The sequence below is a fragment of the Typopeltis vanoorti genome, chromosome 14 (genome assembly GCF_054136105.1).
Source record: "Typopeltis vanoorti isolate ZY-2024b chromosome 14, IOZ_Tvanoo_1.0, whole genome shotgun sequence".
Taxonomy (NCBI): Eukaryota; Metazoa; Arthropoda; class Arachnida; order Uropygi; family Thelyphonidae; genus Typopeltis; species Typopeltis vanoorti.
In genome coordinates, this window is record NC_143562.1 from 26,831,358 (window position 1) to 26,844,976 (window position 13,619).

Consider the following 13,619-nt stretch of genomic DNA (forward strand, 5'->3'; position numbering starts at 1 on the left):
GTGGGGTTGAGATCTGGGGAGCGTGCTGGCCATTCGATTTGATTAATATTCGCAGTCTCCAGAGGTATCTTCACTGCTTGTGTACGATGTGGTGTGCAACTGCAATCCATAAAAATGAATTCTTCGCCTACAGCACCACACAATCGAACATGACGTTGAAGAACTTCGTTACAATATCGTTCACTAGTCATGGGTAACCTTTTTTTTTTTCAGCACTTGTAGCTCGGCGCGTCCATTAAGCATAATGCCTCCGCACACAATGACCCCCAGTACCGCCGTATCTATTATCCATTTCAAGAACATTTTCGCGATGGTAAGCAGTACCATTTTCACGCCAGATTAAGTGTCGTCTGGAATTGGAGGAGAGACTGAAACGACTGTCATCTGTAAAGAGTACATTAGCCCATTGGTGTTTTGTTCAGTTTTTATGGATACAACACCACTTAAAATATGCTCTCCAATGAGCTGTGGATAAAAAAAACGCAGCCTATAGGCCTTGGGGGTGTATAGGCTACTTGTCGCGATACCCACATATCTGTGCTTGAATGGAGCCCACTTGCAAGCTGACCTGTCAAGGTGCATCGATTACATTTTGGTATTATAATTAAAATCTGTCTTCATGTTCCACGATAGAGCCAGGGTGACCACTTAGCAAACGTTTGGAAGATATTCCATTGGTATGAAACACTACCCAGAGCCTGGATACAATGCTATGGTGGATTCCAAACTTTCTGGCAATATCAGTAATTCTGCGGCCTTTTTCAAGCTTTCCAATAATTCTTTTCCACGTGAAATCATCTAGTGATGTTTTGCGGACGTTATAAGACATCCAAGTTCGCAACTTTATTCCTTCATACGAAAAGAGCTTCTTTTATAGACAATTTGCTTAGTGTAGCCCTTTGCATTTTATCCTGTTCAGTGCTACCTCGTGATCCCTTTTCGCGCGAGTCGACAATTTGAACATGTACTCGCTTTCTTCACGACATCATCACTTATACAAATTGGCATAAGCTGATTCATTTGAATTTGCAGATGAATCAGCTTCGATACTTCGTTATTTTCATATTCGTTATTTTCATATTATTTTCATATATAAATATAAGAGGATCTCATCCACAGTCAGTCAGTCGTGAAAAGTGTGATATTCGTGTATAAGCACACGCAGGTTCGTCGTGTCAGCCATAGCCTATTGTGTAATAAATTTAGTTTAATCCTTTATCCAAGTGTAAGCATTTGCGCCTGAATATGAATACATCTTCAGGACTGAGGTAAGGTGGTCCACCTTTGCTCCGAGTTGCCAGGGGATGTACCACCTTACCTCAGTCCTGAAGATATTTCCAGGTGCAAACTTTGTTTGCTTACACTTGGATAAAGGATTAAACTAAATTTATTATACTCTAACCAAGTGAAAAATAAACTTCCAACATCTTTCTCTAAATCCAGAGTAATTTAATAATAAGGCGGTACACCTTTTGGCAACTCGTATAAGTAAATATGACCTCTCCATTGCTTCTGCCTTAGTATCACCACTCTGGGTCTGCCTCCCACTGACGAGACCTCAATAAAGGACGAAACCGGTCTGGGTAGTGGCCCCTTCCCTTAATGCATAACGTTAGACATATCCGCAAGGAGAGGTGCTTTGCAATTATGGGAGATACTGAGACAAGGAGTGATGAGAGCTTGGTCTACCTTTGCTCGGAGTTGTCAAGTGATATACCACCTTACCTCAGTCCTGAAGATATTTTCAGGTGCAAACTTTGTTTGCTTACACTTGGATAAAGGATTAAACTAAATTTATTATAGTTAGCCAAGTGCAAAATAAACTTCCAATAGCCTATTCTAGTTTTATATTGACAAACTTTTTTCATTAGTGTGAGACATATTCAGTGGATAATAACCGTTACACGGCCATTTTGGATCATTTTTTGGGTTCACTTTCCATCACTAAGGCGCCTACGAGTAAAAAGCGTAAATCAAGTGATTCTTGTCGGGTTTTTAATGAAAAGTGGACCAATTTGTACTTTATTGTGCCGATCGACGATAAACCAGTGTGTTTATTTTGTCGTGAGTCAGTGTCAGTATCAAAAGAATACAATATAAACACTATCGACACTATGAGAAAAAGCATGAGTCCAATTTATTATTATTATTATTATTACGGGCGACTCTAGGGAGTCCTTAGACTCATCGAGGGAGGCCCTAAACAATATTCCAAACAATTAGGGAGGCCCTAATGTCCACACAACTATACGACATTCTCACAGTATCTATCATACCTTGCCTTAAACTCACTCACCGTTATAGCACCCACAACAGACTCTGGCAGCTTATTCCACTCATTTACCACTCTAAAAGTAAAGAACCCAGCTCTGACATCCCTGCTAACCACACTCTTGCTCAGCTTCCATAGGTGTCCCCTAGTTCTCCCACCACCACTCCTGATCTCAAAAATATCCTCTGAATTTATCCTATAGAAACCCTTTAGCAATTTGAATGTCTCAATCATATCTCCCCTCTTCCACCTGTCAACTAATTTCTGCAACCCACAAATCTTCAAACTGTTCTCGTATGGTTCATTCTATAGACCCGCTATCATCTTAGTCACTTGCCTCTGGATCCTCTCCACCTCCTCCCCATCAAAAAGGAACCTAGGTGACCAAATCTGGGCACAGTAGTCGAGATGATGTCTTATCAAGGCTTGGTACAGAGGTACAATAACTTGCTTGTCTCTGCTCGTCAAGGTATTTTTCAACAACCAAGTAAGTTGATGAGCTGATTTAGCTACTTTTGCAATGTGCCCCCTAAACTTTATCTCCCTATCCACCAACACTCCCAAGTCCCTGGCCTCATCACTCTCTCCTGGAGTACAGTTCCACCAATGTGGTATACTGCTGCTAATCTTTTCACCCCAAAATGTATAACCTTACATTTTGTCACATTAAATTGACATCCATTCTTCTTAGCCCAGAACTCCAATCTATCCAAGTCATCCTGCAAGCTTTTGACATCTGCATTCACTATCGCCCTACCCAACTTGGCATCATCAGCGAGCAAATGAACTGTTCCTCTTAGATCCTTCCGTATATCATTAATGAGCAGATTAAACAGCAGTGGTCCAAGAACAGAACCCTGTGGCACACCACTAGTCACAGGCCATCTTTTCGATCACCTTCAAGGGAAGCTTCGTGTGGACAATGTGACCCGTCTTCAAATTGATTTAAAATGCCAGCAGGGTACATTTAAAAGGCAGAGGGAATAGTGCGAAGCGTGCGTCAAAGTAAGTTATGTTAGCAAAGTAAGTTAGCTGAAACAATTGCTAAAAAATCAAAAGCCTTCTTGGACGGCGAATTTGTGAAAGTGTTTCATCGCTGCTGGGAAAATTCTGTGCCCAAATAATAAGGAAGTGTTTAAAAAACCACTCTAAAAGAAAAGAACCCAGCAGTTGTCTGGAGTAACTGTAGCACGACGTGTCGAAGAACTTGCCAATGACATTAAAGGAACTTTAAAAAACTGTCTTCCGAATTTACGTCATATTCACTTGTTTTAGATGAGAACACAGATGTGAAGGATACAGCACAATTGGCTATCTTTGTCCGTGGCATTGATCAACAATTCCCTGTGACAGAACTGCTAACTCTCGTATCTATGAAGGGAACAATGAAAGGCACTGATATTCTTGAAGCCGCCAAGAAAACGCTCGAGCGTTTCGACCTCAGCTTAATCAACCTCGAGGGTGTGGTAACTGATGGTGTCTTGCTATGGTGGGAAAGAACGAAGGGTTTGTTGCGCTGCTACGGAAAGAACCGCAACTAGAAGGAAAAGATCCCATCCATTGTTTAATCCACCAGGAGAATTTGTGCGCCAAAAACTATTGGATTTGAGAATGTCATGAAAGTTATTGTGACTGTCGTCAACATTATTAGGGCAAGAGGATTGAATCATCGTCAATTCCAAGAGTTTTTGAGCCAAGAGTGCGAAGCGGATCACGGCGATGTGGTTTATTATAGTGATGTGCGTTGGTTGAACAGAGAGAAGGTTCGTAAAAGAGTCTTTGACTTAAGGAGCGAAATACAGCAGTTCATGCAAACCAAGGGGAATCCAATTGCGGAATTTAACGATCCGAAGTGGATGACAGACTTTGCCTTTGTGACCGACATCTCGTTGCATATGAATGACCTAAATTCGTGGCTACAATCCAAAGATCAACTGGTGCACACTCTGTTTGATCACATCAAAGCTTTTGTGGCCAAGCTCAAACTTTGGGAGGCACAACTCGCAAAAAGAGACTACTCATTTTCAGCTTCTCGCTGAGTCGAACTGTTTTTCTCTTGATGAATATGCTACAAAATTAACCGTGTTGCGAAGTGAGTTCGAAGAGAGATTTAGTGATTTCCTAACCAACAGTCGTCTTTAGATTTATTTTCAATGCCATTCAGTGTCAATGCTGCCGAAATGCCAGGCTCAGTACAAATGGAGCTGCTTGAACTCCAAAACAACTCTTCTTTGAGAGAAAAATTATTCAATGTGCCCTTGCTTACATTTTACAAAGACTACATTTCTGAGGATGTATTCCCTAATCTTCGCCGGCATGCTTTGAAGATGTGCGCTTTGTTAGTAAGCACATACTCATGTGAACAGTTGTTCTCTAGAATGAAGCATGTGAAGTCCAAGACAAGAACTCAGATTACGGACCAACATCTCGAGAATACTCTACGCGACTTCCAATATTGATGCCAACATCGACAAGCTGGTCAAGGAGAAGCATTGCCAAGTTTCTCATTGGCATTGTAAAAAATGAATGTTTTCTTCATTTAAATTATCTTTTATCAAGTATTGATTGTATTTACTTATCATCTATGCTCTTAAAGATGAGTTTGTTTATTTTTATAGGATTTTATGTAAAGTATCAAATGCACAGCGTTCCTTGTGAATGTGGAAAGTATCTTACAATTCTAAATACCGCAGTATAGCTTAGTGACCCACAGGCTTCATTGAAATTTTTAATGCGGCCCGCACTGTCTGAAAGGTTGAGGATCCCTGCCATAGACATTTATTTATTTATTTGTATCCAATGGAGTTCATTTGCTTCAGATAAATTACCGTAATTCAGCATTCTAGGGTAGCAGATTTCATGCCACTGCCACTCTACACTGACCTCTGGCGGGATGCTAAAATATTAACGACAACAACAATACTAATAGTAAAAAAAAAAAAAAATTAACCAAAATCTTCTTCTTCTTCTACAGCTTCTCTCACTTAAGTGGGGTCAATGTTTTTATGAGTCTCCTCCACACCTTCCTGTCTTGGGCTGTCACCACATCCAAGTTCTTCATCTTCAAGTCCTCTTCTACCAGCTCCCTCTATCTCTTCTTTGGCCGCCCACGCTTCCGCCTTCCTTGCACATCCATCTGCATGACCCTTCTTCCCACATATTCGTCCTCCCTCCTCATCACATGACCAAACCATCTCAACCTTGCCTCCTGTATTTTCGCTCCTAAGTTCGTAACTTTCACTGTTCCCCTGACATAGTCATTTCTCAGATGATCCTTTCTGGTCACACCGCACATCCACCTAAGCATTCTCATCTCTGCTACTTCCATCCTGCTGATGTTATTTTTCCTCAGGGCCACAGTTTCTATAGCATATGTCATAGCTGGCCTCACTACTGTCCTATAAATTTTGCCTTTCAGATTGATCGGCACCCTCTTATCGCATAACACTCCCGCCATCTCCCTCCAGTTCCTCCAACCTGCTTGTATCCTGCATCCCACTTCCTTCTCAGCTCCTCCATTTTCTTCCACTGTTGAACCTAAGTATCTAAAGTCTCTCGCCTTCCTGATGACATTTCCTTCCAGCTCCAGATCTGTCTCCTGGCCACCGCCCACTGCGCAACACATATACTCTGTCTTACTTCTGCTCAGTCTCATACCTCTCTCTTCCAGTACTTTTCTCCATCTTTCCAGTTTAGTTTCCGCTTCTTCTCTTGAATCTACACACAGCAAAATAACGCATGCAATTGGTAGCATAATATACTCACATCTAATTCTGTGTATTGGAATATATTTTCGTAAAATGCCCTGCCATTAGGGAATTAGTCAAGCGATAAATTACTGAAATAGCAATGCAGAACTGCTTACGCTGATCACATTCAATGTAAATAAATTAGTCTTTTATTGCAGTCATTCAGCTAGTCATAGTTGTGGAGACGGCTGAACTGGTCATTTCATGGAGTTTAGTAATCTGATTGGTTGAGCCTAAATCTAGTGGGAGAGAGGAAATCAAACAGCAAAGAAGGCATTAGACAACCTTCAAACTCTTTCATTTCCTATTAAATAATATTATTATGGAATTTGAAAGTTAGTTGAAGAAACACAAACACTGGTTTATGGAGCATAAAATCAACATGTCAGGTACTCTGCGATTAAATTAGGTAAGTTGCTTTGATTTGGAAATTTCCTTCTATTTTTGTTATCAAGAGAGAGACTTTTTTTCTCTTTGAATTCGGCATACTGTAACTGTATATTACTCTGTCAAACAAACTAGTGTTAAAACGAGTAATTTTTAATGTTAATTATATTGCAATTGGACATGATAGCGCAATTCAATAATACACACGTTGTGTTTGCACGTCTTTAAATTGCGTGAATTACCTGTGTTAATTCAGAACATCATACTCCGAGAGTGCTCAAACTGCGATACCGCTACCATGTTATCCTGCTTGCTAAACACAGGTAAAGAGCAACAACTGAATAAGTTAGTTGTCCTTATTTTATTTAATTAAACATGCTAATTATTAGTCGTGATATTTGTATACGCAGACTGACTCAAACTTTTTTTTTTAGTTTGCTGAATTGCAAAAGTACGTAACTACACATCGAGTTTTCTGCAGCTGTTCAGCCAGACGGCACGAAAAGCAGATGTTAGTTACATAAAGCTTAGGCAGTATACGATATTATTGTTCTTCCGTTTGCGAAGTCGGCTGTTGGATGGATCATTCTGACCGGTATGTAATAAATAGTGGAATATTTTGAATATTAGAAGTTTTAAAATTAAATATATTGCAACCTAACCTTTGACTTAGTATAAGCGTTAATCTAGAAAAATAATATTTGTTTACTTCCTTTTCATAGACAGCGACATTAACTTGACATATTCTAATATGTATTTAGTTTTGGCCTGAGTTTCTGCTAGCCTTTGAAAGTTACGAGAAAAGGTTCCGATTGATATGAAGGAGGTTGTATACTTGACATATTAACTTACGGCATAATTCTAGCTTAATTATATATACAATATGATGTATGGGATCTTCCGAATATTTTAATTTTCATTTAATCGAAATGTATCGTACTAACGAAGTTCTCCCACTCCTCCAACACTGTGCCAACAATTATTTGCATTAACAAAATATATCAGCAGTAAAAGATTCGAGTTAAGGAAACATTACGAGGAAACTATAACACTGTATTTTGAAATGGAAGGTATTAAAAATTTATAGGAAAATTTTTACTTTTGTGATATTACATGGTTGGTGGTTGAGGGAGGGGAACATATCGAAAAACATTTACTGACCTAAATGATGTTGCTTTCTCAGACAACTATACATTTATTTTTTGTTAAATCGCAACGTATAAATAAATCCAGGTTATCAACAAAGTGTTTATTCCAAAATGTCACCATTTATCGTAATTCCAATTACTGCGATTGCGTAAGTAATTCAGATAAAAGGTGTGTGCGATTAGTTCGTTTTACACTCTCGCTATTTTTAAATGCATATAACTGAAGTAAAGTAAAGTGCTGTAAGTATAACCGGCGATGTTTTTTTTTTTCCCCTTCTCCCATTACTTCGAGTGGATACCACTACTTTTTTTTTTATTATTTAATTTTTTAAAAAAATTATTCAAGTGGCGTCCCACCTTATTTCGTTTCTCTTCAAGCCATCACTATACTAACGGTTTAATTAAGAAACAAAAGGTACACAATTCGAAGTCCATCAAATTATATAGAATCGTTCTCGCCTACCAGAATGCGCTTATTTTTCAGATATCATCGGTACTGGTATTCTCATTTTCATATATATGGCGCAATGTTTAGGAAATAATATGTAACTTCAACTACCTACCACTTATACTACCCACAAACGCATCAGAACTTCAAAAACAACTACAAGTACTCACCTTTCAAGGACGTTTCCACTGTGTCATTTTATAGTTCCGGGTTATACCTACATATTTTAAAAATGAATAAAGCAGAAAGTTATCCAAAAATGAATTTAAAAATTGCTCATTCGACAGATTTGCTGGACTACATAGTTCGGTTTGGCATTTTCTCTCATTATTGTCAAAATAATGTCTTTAGGTCCAAAAATGTGCGTTATTTTATTTTATTTTTTGTCACACCTTTTATGAAGCCACAAGGCGTATCATAGAAAGTCTGTTGTGATTCTCACAATGAATATCATATTTCTTCTTAAAATTATTACTTTGTTACAAAGGAACAATTTTAAGTGGACTGCATGCGCGTGTGTGTGTGTGGGGGGGGGAGTATCTAAATGAAGTATCTGAAAAGCTGTTATGGATCTCGGGTAGAGATCCATAACAGCCAACCTCCTGGGTGGAGATGACACGTGACAGGACTTGATCAAATCAGACCAAGTAGCACGGCTTCCTTAGCGCGATTTTTTCCCCCATCAGTATGACAATCCTGTTCGTAGGCTAATACTTGGTTCATATTCAAACATCTTCTTCAAAATTTCTTTAATAACTTACATCGTAGTTCCGCAAACGTCCAATATTGAAGGGGGAGGGGAAGTATGAAAGCCAACAGACAAAATTTTGAAGAGACGTATAACATTGAAGAAATTTCTGTCATCAAACCCTGTATGATAAACAATAAAACTTGCAAAGATTTATGGAAACTATCATCACCAACCTCTGAAGTCGGGTATCTCCTTAGAACGCTGGAGTGTGTACTTCATGCAGCCACTAAATTACTTCTTTCTATTGATAATTATTTATATTACTAGAAAAATAGTTACATCGCTTGAATCGCGCTTCTTAATTTTTAGTTACTGATCCACTGAGAATCTGTTTAAAATCTCTTAAAATTATTTTTTTAGCAAATCGATTTGACGAAATCCTGAATAATTCGGCTTTTTAAGAACTTCTGGGGAACAGGGAGAGCGTTTGGTTCTTGGTGTGACGATTGTCTTCTTCTTCAATTAAAAATTATGCTATTGTTAAAGTTTGACGCTTCATCCTGTCATGAGATATTTCTAGAAATACTTCTAATAATATAGTGTAATTTAGCCTCCCTATGTCATATAGGAGAAGACTAGTTTCATCTCCCGATGTGAGACCACCGCCCCGCTTATTGGGAGGCTGAAAAAAAAAAAAGTTCTGGAGTTTTGTCTCTAGAGCAGATTTTGCCGATTAATGTAACAAATTACCGTATTTGCCGGCGTATAAGACGCACCCCCTTTTTTTTGTACTCATTTTTTTAGGAAAAAAAGATTTTTTAGATCCTCTTCCTGATTCCGCCAAGTTCTTATCATTTTCTCAGTTGGGGTGGCCCGAAATGCCTATCTGCAGTCTTGGTTCCATGTTCTTTAGCATACGCAATTACACGTAGCTTGATGCAATATTGTAGCAATGCCGACGTTTTTCAGCCATAATTTGCCAAGAAATTTAGAGAAAATTTAACGGCAGAAATTTATCACCGTTCACAATGATTGGAAAGTTTAAACGAACAGGAACACAGCTGTGATCGTCGATGACAGCGCATGCGCATCTATTAAACTCTTTAAGTAACTGGAATGCTCTCGCAAGGAAGCAAGAAAGAAATCGCATAACTCGGAACAGAGAAAATTTCCAGAAATGAAAGTAATAAAAAAACTGAGTATCGGCGTATAAGACGCACCCTGTTTTCGAGACCTATTTTCAAAGAAAAAAAAAAGTGTCTTATACGCCGGCAAATACGGTATAGTTCGCCCACCGATTAGAGATCCTTCGACACTTCTGCGCATCTCAGAAAAAGGAGAATCCATTCCGATAATAGGGTAATCAGTCCGTATAGTCGGATGAGTTGTTTATTATTACCGGTCGGAAAATTAACTTCTCTTTTATGATTATTGTAGTTAACAATGTTGCTTGTATAACAGTTGGAAAATTTTACCTATAAAGCATGTGATTTCGCGTGTTGGCGACCAATTCGGACGTCCTTCATTTCTTTCTCCCCTTCAGCATGAATCGACTATTCTTGGCAAGACGCCAAGCAGGAACCTACAAACAGCTTACACACGGTACTAATGTCTTGAATGTTTATAATCTTTCGTGGGTGGGAATCTCATAAAAAAATTGCCAGGCTAAACATTTATTAAAGTCTAATATTGTTTTCACTTTAATAAAAATTGGAAAAAAAAAAAGATTTGGTTTCTTTCCTTAGTGTAAGTTAGATAATTTGGAAATAAGTTATTCTCTATTAAAAATCAATCTATTTAAACAGAAACTAATTTAAAACATTAGTTTTATTATTGTTATTATAAGTACGACTATCAATATCAAGGCAAACCAATTGTGTCATTAAATAGGAAGTCTTTAAAAACTGAGTATACAAGAATTTAAGAGCTCAAGAGGACCTTGATTAGCTATGCGTTTATCTGTTCTTCGTATATATCGGTAAGCGAATCAAAGTAAGACATGTAATAGCTCTTGTAGTATAAGCGCGAGTTGGTACCTTGAACGAATGGGGAACGAGACTTAAATTACAGTAATTCAATAACACTCGTCAAAGATGTATAGTAACAGTGGAATCACACGACAGATCTAAGGAATGAAGTCCTACTTTTAAATAACGTATTTCCCCGCAATTATTTTCCTAAATATTCCGAATACAAATCCATGTTTTCTTCGCTATCTCGCATTCACTTTACATTACTTTGCTTCAAATATTTATTTAAATATTTCCATCGAGAATGTAAAGTTTTATTAAACATGATATAAATTAATTATTATTACACCAAACTTTTTATGATAGGAAAAAAAAACTCATCTTTATCGTAAACTATTTCTCACTTAACTTTTTTAAATTAAATTTGATATTCGTTTTTTGTACTTTCCCTTTTTAGCTGTATAACAAAGAGAATGTTTGGACATAATTCAATGATGATCAACTTCTTTCCCATTATAGTACGCCTATACTTTAGAGCTTCGCTTGGCGACTTGCCAAGAATAGTCGATTCATGCTGAAGGGGAGAAAGAAATGAAGGGCGTACGAATTGGTCGCTAACACGCGAAATCACGTGCTTTATAGGTAAAATTTTCCAACTGTTATACAAGCAAAATAGCTACCACTTTAAAAACTACAATGATCATAAAAGAGAAGTTAATTTTCTGATGTGTAATAATAAACAACTCATCCCACAATACGGATTGATTACCCTATTATCGGAATGGATTCTCCTTCTGTTGACATGCGCAAAAGTGTCGAAGGGTCTCGTATCTGTGGGCGTACTGTACCTGAGCTATAATTTGTCGCAATATTATGTATATATTCAATATATATTGACTAGACGTATTGCCTTAGCGCCTCCGTAGCTCAGTCAGTATAAAGAGTGCCTCTAGCTTTCATAGAGTGCAGACGTGTTTTCTAGTGCTCCCTATTGTTAGTAATCCGCGCGACCCTTGCCCCGACCCCCAAGCTGCAGGCCGCAGAGGAAGACCGAAGATCAACCGTAGCTTCGCAGGCTAATGCGAAGGTTAGAAGGAACTGTAAGTACCTCTTGGTTTCAACCATTTCGTGATATGAATAGCATAATGAATAGAAATAACAATTTTGAACCTAAAGTAGATAGTGAACAAGAAAATCGGTCTGAAGGTCTTAACTCGCAGGACCTATTAAAATCCTTAAACTTACCACCCGAAATAGACTGGTCTAAAACTGTTATTCTTAAATGTGACGCAAAATGCGGTCCTTACACCGAGGAGGACATAATTAAAAGCCTTACGGAAAACAAAGTTAAAGGAAGTGATGTGTGGCATTTAGGTCATTTAAAATACAATTATGCTTTTCTATTGTCGTTCAAACAACTGACCGTTAAAGAACGATTTGCCAGCATGGGGAACATCCAAGTGAGGAATGGCACCAGTGAAATTATTAATATAAATGCATGTAGAAAATTAGAAATTTTAATACACTGGATGCCACCCCACATACCAAATCACTTGGTTGCTCTCCACTTTGAAAGATTCGGAAAAATAGAATTTTTGGAAAATATATCAACAATTAAGAATGATGACTGGTCTCATGTCCTAAGCAACAAAAAAAAATTAGTCATAGAACTCAACGAAGGTGCAAAAATTGACGACATCCCATATACTATAAGAGTGAAAAAGGTTATGGGAATAGTAGTGGTCCCAGGAAGACCGCCATCCTGCTTCCGCTGTAAAAAAAATCGGACATCTACGCAGACACTGCAATGAGCCGAAATGTGAAAAGTGCAACCGCATAGGTCATACAGCAGATCAATGCAAGGGTAGCACGTACGCTTCCATATTGAGGCAAAACGAAGAGTCCCCAGACATAGAAGGCGGAGAAGAGGATGTGCAAGACACAGATGGGCATAACAAAGGTAAAGAAGAAAATAGGGAGAATAACAAAGGAAGCAACAACTCATCAACTGACAATGAAGGAAAAAAAAACTTCACGTTACAAAAAGACAACAAAACCACTGTTCCAGAAATGTCTATATCAGACGATAAGAGGGGGGAAGGCAGAGAAAGTGAAATTCCAGAAAGTCGCCCTGAGCCATTACCGAGGGAAGAGATTAGTGGAAAGAACTGTACAGGTGACAAGCAGGAAATCGCAAATGAGTCACAAATAACCTGTAATCCGAAATCCCAAGGGCAAACAAGTAGCAAGTCGCCAGCAACACAAAACGTAGCTCCTAAAACACAGCGAAGAACAAAAATTAAGGTCACGCCAAATACCACCAGAGCCAGAAGCAAAACATAAAACTATCCGAATAATTGTAACAGAACAAATCAGAACCAAAATGAAGTTAATGAGCCTAAATTGTAACGGGATAAATACCAAAGAATGCCAAAACCTGCTGATCAATGAAATTCACAAAAAATTGCCAGACATCGTAATGCTGCAGGAAACAAGAATTCACTCACCAGAGCCAATAATACGACTAGAAAAAAGACTAGCCCATCACTACATCCTAATCAATGAACCTGCCAGCAGTAGTTCTAGCGGTGGAGTAGCTGTCCTTATCAAAAAGGCACCACACATGCAACTGCTGTCCCACGAAGTCTCTGTCAGGCACAGGACCCTAGAAGTTGACATACATCTCGACAATCAAATAATAACCTTAATGAATGTGTACGGTCCAACAAAACGTGAAGAAAAAACAACATTTTGGCAGATAATCAAAGAAAATCTGCAACAGAAGAACATAACAGTAATTGCAGGTGACATGAACTTCGTGGAACAGCCCTACATTGATCAGGAGAAAGTGTCCCAAGCGCCACAGAAAGGACACATCAAGACCTTTGTAGATTGCGGGCTAACAGATGCCTTCAGATTCTTGCATCCAAGAAAAAAGGAGTACACACATTTCG

General features: G+C 38.4%; 1 protein-coding gene across 2 annotated transcripts in view; it reads left to right on the forward strand.

Moving 5' to 3' along the window:
• The window catches only part of LOC150099322 (putative inhibitor of apoptosis), a 122,533-nt gene that overhangs the window by 49,521 nt on the left and 59,393 nt on the right, over positions 1–13,619 (forward strand). For both annotated transcript variants that reach the window (XM_090404472.1, XM_090404471.1), the window contains exon 2: positions 6,843–7,003. In XM_090404472.1, the coding sequence (XP_090260598.1) occupies positions 6,987–7,003 (17 nt within the window). In that variant the 5' untranslated portion in view covers positions 6,843–6,986. The remainder of the gene's footprint in view (positions 1–6,842; positions 7,004–13,619) is intronic.